This window comes from Lipotes vexillifer, unplaced genomic scaffold (assembly GCF_000442215.2).
Source record: "Lipotes vexillifer unplaced genomic scaffold, Lipotes_vexillifer_v1.1 scaffold346, whole genome shotgun sequence".
NCBI classification, from domain to species: domain Eukaryota; kingdom Metazoa; phylum Chordata; class Mammalia; order Artiodactyla; family Lipotidae; genus Lipotes; species Lipotes vexillifer.
Genome location: NW_006772766.1, coordinates 494,114 through 501,508, shown reverse-complemented (window position 1 = coordinate 501,508; position 7,395 = coordinate 494,114). Strand labels below are relative to the sequence as shown.

Sequence of the window (7,395 nt, the reverse complement as noted above, 5' to 3'; positions counted from 1 at the left end):
GGGAAAGAGGGAGAGAGAGAAGGAAGGGAGGAAAAGGAGGAGAGAGAGGGAGAAGAAGAGGGGGCCCCACCAACAATAACAGAGTTGCCACCGCAGAACAGGAGGAAAGAGGAAAGTAGAAGAGCGGGGAGAGAAACCAGTTAGTATCTGGTAAACAACAACTGACTCAAAATAGAATATAAAAGAAAAAGAGCTCTGGTTCTAGCTTCGGCTTTGTCAATAACTCACTGTGTGACTTTGGGTCAGTACCTTCCCCTCTCTGGACCTCAGTCTGCCCATCTGTAACATGAGGATGTTGGACTAGATGACCTCACAAGGCCCTTCCAGTTCTGCTGTTCTAGCTCTCTACCAAGTGGCTAGATCACAATTAACATAGCACAATAATGGCATTAAGACCCCCACCCCCACCCCAGCCCACCCCAGCCCACCTCACCCCACCCAATTCCAGGCCACCTAAGGATAGCCCAACAACTACTTATCAGTGGGGCTACATGTTCTGCTCAGCCAAGAGGGCTTCCAGTAGCTGTGGAACAGCAGTAAACAGCCCTTACCTCCCAGTCCAGGGCCAACCAGCCCACCCCTGGTGTTCTTGCCCAGGATACACAGTACCCTAAGGCTGCATCGAGCCTCCAGGACCCTACCTTCATAGTCTAACTGCAAAGCTGCCAACTGTTCAAATGTGGGGATGAGAAAGCCGTCATCTAGAAAAGCATCTAGCAGAGCCTCCCTGGAGCAAGAGGACACTAAATTAAGTAAAATGAAACAGGCAGAAGACCCTCTTCTAATCCCCTACCCACTCCTAAGGCAGCTAATGCCTCTGACTCAAATGGCCAAACCAGCATGGGGGAAAAGGAAGGCAGCTGACAGTTGGTTCTCAGGCCTCAGCCTCCCTGAGTCAGGGGCTGAACCAAAGACTGGGATCTGTGGGTTTTGAACAAGCATTTACCAAGCACAGGCAAATCTAAGGCCCATAACAAGGGCAGTAGTGGCTTAACAAGTCCGAAAGCACAGATGAAGAAAAGTCCCAGGCCCACAAAGGAGTTAAATGCCTGAGGTTATAGGGTCAAAGGCTTTTAGACTTTAGTTCCTGCTTAGTCTTTGTTTCCCTTGACAGTCCTCCAGTCTCCTACCCCTCCCCTTCTCCCTGGTTACCCTCTTTCAGATCTTACAAGCAGAAACTTTGGGGACTCAATTGCTGGGCCAAATATTATATTATCCTCATTCCTAAGGACCCCAAGAACCCAGAACTAAGATACAGAGGTTAAAAGTATAAGCTATAGGGGTAATCTCTCATCCCCATCTAGCTTAAACCAAAACCAGCAACATCCAGCTGTCTCCTCCAGAGCTAGCAGTTCCCTAAGAGAGGCTCTCCTAGCTGACTGGGCTGAGGGGGAACAAGAGCTCCCAAGGTGTCTCAATGTCTGGAGGGTTGTCATGCTCAGATCCCTCCCTCTACCAGGCTCGAGGAAAGAGCTGTCCTTCCGTCCATCTCCCATCTCCTCAGGTCAGTATGCAGGAAGAGCACTTAAAACAGTCAGCCAGTTGCCTGCTCAGCATGACCAGGCAGACACTACTGTATAGCACAAGGATAGTTTTCCAAGCTACGGAGGGGGCCACCACTCACTGCTTTACTGAAGGGTACAGCTAAGAAGCCTAGGCTGGGCAGACACTGATAAAACACCTTTGGAACTACTGGTATCCCAGGAATAAAGAAGACGCCAGGGACAATCCTAACCTGCACTGCAGGCTCCCCACCCAGGCCCACTCTGCCACATACACCACCTTCCTATACTCTCCGCTCCATCCCAGATTCTTTCCAACCTCTTCCCAAAGCCCTTTCCAGCTGAATGTAGGTAGCCAAGTCCCAAAGAGCCAGGGAGGAAAGGAATGGATAGACACTGTCTGCTCTGACTGAACTGAGTACTACTTTGAGGGGAAAATAAGGCTCATGGCCATACTGGGTGGGTCAGTGGGGACTTAGTCTTTGGAGGATCCAGGCCCTGGGAAGGCCCCTCCTCTCTCTCCTCAACCACAATTATCCAGGGGATGTTGATCCTCTCTAATAGCAGTTCAAAAGAGACCAGCAGTGCCTACCATATATCTTTTACCTCAAACTCGGACAAGAGATCGGCAGTGAAAAAGCAAAAGGTTAACGGCTTTTCCTAGTTGCCAAGAGCTCCACATACCACTGGACAAACAGGAACAAAGCTGGCCAGGGGATGGATGACAGTAGACTTTCCTGCCTCTGGCCATTTCAGTTACTGAGAGTAGGCAAACCCCACCTGGTAGATGGCAGGGCTTGGGGAAGAGGATCATGTGAAATGCAGGGTCACCGTGGGGGGTCAAGATCATCCCTGGGATTTCCTACAGCAGAGGTTGGCAAGCTGGGATATGAAAACCAATTTCAGTGAGGCTGCTACGCTCTACCCTAGAGAGTAGGCAGCCCCTGATTACCTAGTTACACACCTGTTCTCCCATGTAATGCCCTTGAGCTCTGCCAGGATGCATTCTACAGGTGGGGACAGGTTATTCCATGCCTTAATGGCCTGAGGTAAATACCTAAATTTCTCCAGCACCTGTCAGCAAAGAGGGTCCCATCAGAAGGCTGGTTCAGCCAGGTAACAACCCCCCATCCCTCCAGGATTCCTTCTCATAGGACCTCTCAGCACATCCCTTCAGGGGATATGGCAGGGTATGCAGAGGTGAGCCCACAATGTCCCTACTGGTCCTGCAGCTAAAAATATCCTGACCCTCAAACTCCAGACTTTCTCTCCTTCCTCCCTCCCCACCCCCCAAATTCCCTTGTTATTGTGGCTGTCAATAACCAGATAATCCAATACATAGATATCCAATGGGGGCATTTGGTTGGAGTTGGGCAGAGACCCTTGGACCAAGGGGTGAAAGGAAGCAATGGGTTATGGAAGAAAGTGAATCAGGAGACTCAGGTTCTTGTCCTGGTTCTATCACTAACTGCATATGTGACCTTGGGCCAGTCGTTTCACTCATCCATGGCTTCAATTTCTTCATCTGTGAAAAGGAAGGGTTGAGGTGAATGGTTTCTAAGCTTACCTCCCTTCCTGCTAAAACAGCACCCCTCAAGCTTACCTGATCTAGGAAGGTTCCTGGACGCCATCTGCTGATCAGTTGCAGTACCGCAGGTCTAAGCAACCACCTAAGCCCTGTTGTTCCCTACCACCCAGTGGGACCGATTATCCACAAACTTCCAGTGATGTGGAGGATCAGCCAACTGGACCCTGCTCCTCTTGTCTCCTTCCTACTTCCCCTCTCTCTCTTTCCAAGAAGAGTTTTGGAAGAGCTTTCCAAGCTTTGCCACTTTTCTTTAAATTTCATTCTCAAGACTTCTCTCAGGTAGCTGGCAAGGGGGAAGAAATGGCTGGGGCAGATGAAAACAGGCCAAGTCAAGGGCACTTTTACCTTAAACTGCTCCTCTTCATAGGATACCAGCAGTTCTCGGGCTCTTTCTGAAAACAGAATAGGGAAACAGGTAGAGCAGCCAGCCCTGTGCCTTGCTCCTGATGGAATTTTGAGCCCTCTCACCTCATTTCTTGAGTTGTAAATTAGGAACTAGAATTCTTGGCTCTCCTGCATCACGGGGCTCAAGGAAGATGATTTGTGACAGTAATTTTTTTAAGCTAAGCCTCACCACAACCCCAGAGGAAATACTGAGCCAGGGAAATAACCAGAGTCAACTGTAAGCCCGAGTCTTCCAAGCTCATGGGCCCCTTTCTGTATCAAGGACACCTACCATACAACTCTTTATGTCTCACAGCCTTTTGCCAATGCGGATCAACCTCTCTGTTGCCTTCGCTGTCTCCACCAGCCTTAACATCCAGCTCTGCACCTTTCTCCTCATCCTTAGGCTCTGGTTTCTGTTCTGTGATGTCATCAACGACAATGTTCTTATCTTCCTCTTGGTCTTCTTCATCTGTCTCTTCCCTGTCCTCCTCCAACTCCCAGGTCTCTCTTAGGCTGTTCTCCAGTTGGCGGCACCAGTAGGTCTTCTGGAGCCAATCCAGGACAAAGTAACAGCCTAAAGGAGGGGAGGAAGGAAGGCAGTGCAATAGTAACAGCCCAGGCAAGCAGCTCCTAGCAGGCCTCCAGCCTCATTTTGCAAACTTTATGGGGAGGCCCCAGGTAAGAGGCTTGGCTCCAAGGAGGCACAAATCTCAAATATCTAGAAGCAGCCCCTCTTGCTCTGGGTTATCCCCCAGTTCTTTGCTTCCTCCCACTCACCAGCACATTTCCTAGAAAAAACCTATACCAGACTTGAAGATGAGATGCCAAAAATGGCACAGGGCTAGCAAGTGGGAGAACAGAGACCCCTTAAAGTTTGTGTCCAAGGCAAATGCCTCACTTGCCTCACCCTAGTCTCAGCTCTGACCCCAAGTGAAGACCCTCGTCCTTCTCTCTCCCCCCACAGTGCCACCTAGTCCAGGCCTCTGGGCTTAACTGTGATAGGTATACTCCCTGGGGACTCACCCCTGCGGCAGTCATTTATATGGGGCATTTTCTTGTGGGTCAACTCATGGCGAAGTTCAACAATCCAATCCGGAATGTTCACCTGATTGTGGGGGAGGGTGTGAGTGCAGAAATTAGAAAATATTAAAGCAGAAAGGGCCACAGAGATGAATTAACCTGGCTTCTCCCCATTTTACAGATAGAGAAACTGAGCTCCTGAGAGGAGGTTCCGTTCTTAGTGGCAGAGCCAAGATTAGAAACCAGGTCTCCTGATTCTCTTTACGCTCTGTGGAAGTGATCTTGAAAATCAGAAGACACTCGCCTCCCCCAACCACCAACTACTCTCCTCCAATGAAGAGATTCCTGTGAATGAGCATTAACAATCACCTTCTTCAGCCTCCCTCTGCCCTTGTCTGTACCAGCTGCTCTCCCAGGGTACCATTTACTCTCCCCTCTCTTCCTCCCTTCCTCCTTCTCTCCCAGACCTCCTCCAGGAAGCTTCTCTTGATGGCTGAGAACCTGTCTGCCATCTGGGTCTCTACACACCTCCCATACTCACTCAAGGCAGGAATGTCTTGCATTTTCACCCTGCTTGGCTGAGTTTGTCTCCTCCTTCAGACTGTCAACAACCAGAGGGCAGGCACTTTAACTGCCACCTCTTTCCTGTCCCCATTCAGGGGTGCATTGGGGTGCTTCAGCTTCACCTGGGCCACTCCCAGCAAGCTGGGCAGGCCAAGCCCACTGAAGATAGCAGCCATGAGCAAGGGAGCAAGTCTACTTCTTTCAAGCTGGAAGCTGAGGCTCTGGGGTTCTTGCTGGTCTTGGCTGACAGTGATGGGATGAGCTAGTCTGACTGTACCCACATCACCCCATGCCCCATTTAGTGAGTCCTCCTGAGAAGAGAGAATCTAGCAAGGCCACTTTATCATACACACCTCCTGAGCCAGGAACTTGAGAGGGAGCTTGGCAAACTTTGTCTTCCTCTCCGAGATAAGGTTCACAAACCTGAGTTTGGGGGAGAAATAAGTGGCATAGCCCAAGTAACTGTTTTATTCAAACCAGTGGGGCTTTAAAACACCTTGCTGAGTTACTGACACCTTGCATTTCCACAACCCTTCCAATGACTGTTCTGTCCTGTTCTTATGGTTGGTGTCAGCCAGAGCAGAAATGGTTCCATCCAGTCTAACATTTACTGAGACTCTGCCCTGTACTGAAACCATATAAATGAATAAGACACTGCTCTGGCCTTGAAGAGTTCAGTCTAGGATAAATAATCATGACATAATATAACATATTATGCTAGAACATAATATGTTATAAATGCTACAACAAAGGACTACATCAAATGATACGGGGAGCACAGCTAAACAATGCAGAAGGTAAGAAAAGCTAGTGAGGACCTCAAGGCAGACAAGGCAAACAGTATGAGCTAAGCAAAGACTCTGACAGATGAGAAAACTCAGAGGCAACCTTTTTCCTGATGTACATGATACAGCTAGAACCACCCTGAGTCACTTTGTAAATCAGGAACTCCTGGCCCATGTCTCCATTTCCACAACTCAGTAACCTTTCAGTGTTCGTGGAGAGAATGGAAAAAAGGTGTAGGTAGGGGTAGGATTAGAAAATCCACATTAAATCATGGGCAAGGGCATTGAACCATGTAGAAAAGTTCCTCTGGGTGAAAGAGTAAAAGGGGGAAAGTAAATCAAACTGTCAAGGCTGGAAGAGACCCATAGAGACCACTTGATCTGAACCACCCCCACCCAACATTCCAAAGAGAGGGAAAGAAAAACGGAAGAGAGAAGGCTCTCAGGAAAAAAGAGGAATGTGTGTTAACAGGGAGTACCAAAAGCTGTCACATTAAGCAATCACAAGGTGACCCATACACAGGGACACACAAGGCTTTTTGCTTTAGGTAGAACCCAAAGCCAAACTTTGCTTATCATGTGCTAAGCCCATGCCCCCCCTCAAAAAACCACCCCCCACACCCCTACCCATGTAGGTCTTACCTGACCAATGCCATGCCATAGAGCAGTCTAAGTTCATCAGTGCCCAAGCCACCAGTTACATCCATGAGCTTACAGCGTACCAGGTCAGCAGTAGAAGCCACTGCCAGGGGGAGTTCGTTGCCTAACCTAAAGGGCCACAGTCCAGCACCATCATAAAGGTCCTTTACACAGGCCCACCCTCCATCTCAGAACCTAGGTTGTAGGTTACTGCAATTATATACTGGCTCAAGAGTGTGTGGATAGACACAAATCAAGAAGCTGGGAAGAGGGAGGGTAATGTCCCTGGGATCCAATAGTACACAGGACATGAGAGGCTGGTTTAGGACATACAAAGGATATCTAACTGCTACACAGCCAATCAACAATTAAGTGTGGACACACCCCTTTCTTTCACCGTGAAACCCTCAACTCTTTCACCCAGAGAAGACCTTATTCTTGGAGGCATTAGCCCCTTGTCTGCTCCCAACTAAATCTTACCAACTCGACTGAAGCGCTCCATTCAAACATGCTTTTGCTGGCAAGCTCCCCCCACCCCCTTTCTATTTCGAATCAGAAATCCACCCTAGAGTGCTACTCCTTAAGACCAGGCTGGCTCAGCCACAGCGGTACCCTCTCATCGGTACCCACCCCAAGATGAGAGAAGGTAAGGGTCAAAGCTCACAGACTTGACAAAAGGGCTGTTGAGGCACACCCCGTTTCTTTCCGCAAAAGGGATTAGTGTACGAGCTTGGCTGCGACCTTCCCCCGGGCACTTGGGAGACAAGCAATGCCCAAAGCACGCGTGGGGGGGCCATTAGGCATTTAGGAAAAACTGGGTAATAAGGCCTTACGGAAATTCTACAAAGGAAGAGGTGAAGTGCCACCAGCACGCAGGCAGGAGGGCTAAGCCTGCCGCCTTACCTGCTCC

General features: G+C 49.4%; 1 protein-coding gene across 1 annotated transcript in view; it reads right to left on the bottom strand.

Moving 5' to 3' along the window:
* LAS1L (LAS1 like ribosome biogenesis factor) overlaps window positions 1-7,395 on the bottom strand; it is a 25,447-nt gene that overhangs the window by 11,532 nt on the left and 6,520 nt on the right. The window contains exons 3-10 of the mRNA XM_007447851.1: window positions 6,489-6,641; window positions 5,415-5,484; window positions 4,501-4,582; window positions 3,767-4,051; window positions 3,436-3,482; window positions 2,467-2,576; window positions 642-727; window positions 229-279 (exon numbers count right to left, since the gene is read on the bottom strand). Of these exons, the coding sequence (XP_007447913.1) occupies window positions 229-279; window positions 642-727; window positions 2,467-2,576; window positions 3,436-3,482; window positions 3,767-4,051; window positions 4,501-4,582; window positions 5,415-5,484; window positions 6,489-6,641 (884 nt within the window). The remainder of the gene's footprint in view (window positions 1-228; window positions 280-641; window positions 728-2,466; window positions 2,577-3,435; window positions 3,483-3,766; window positions 4,052-4,500; window positions 4,583-5,414; window positions 5,485-6,488; window positions 6,642-7,395) is intronic.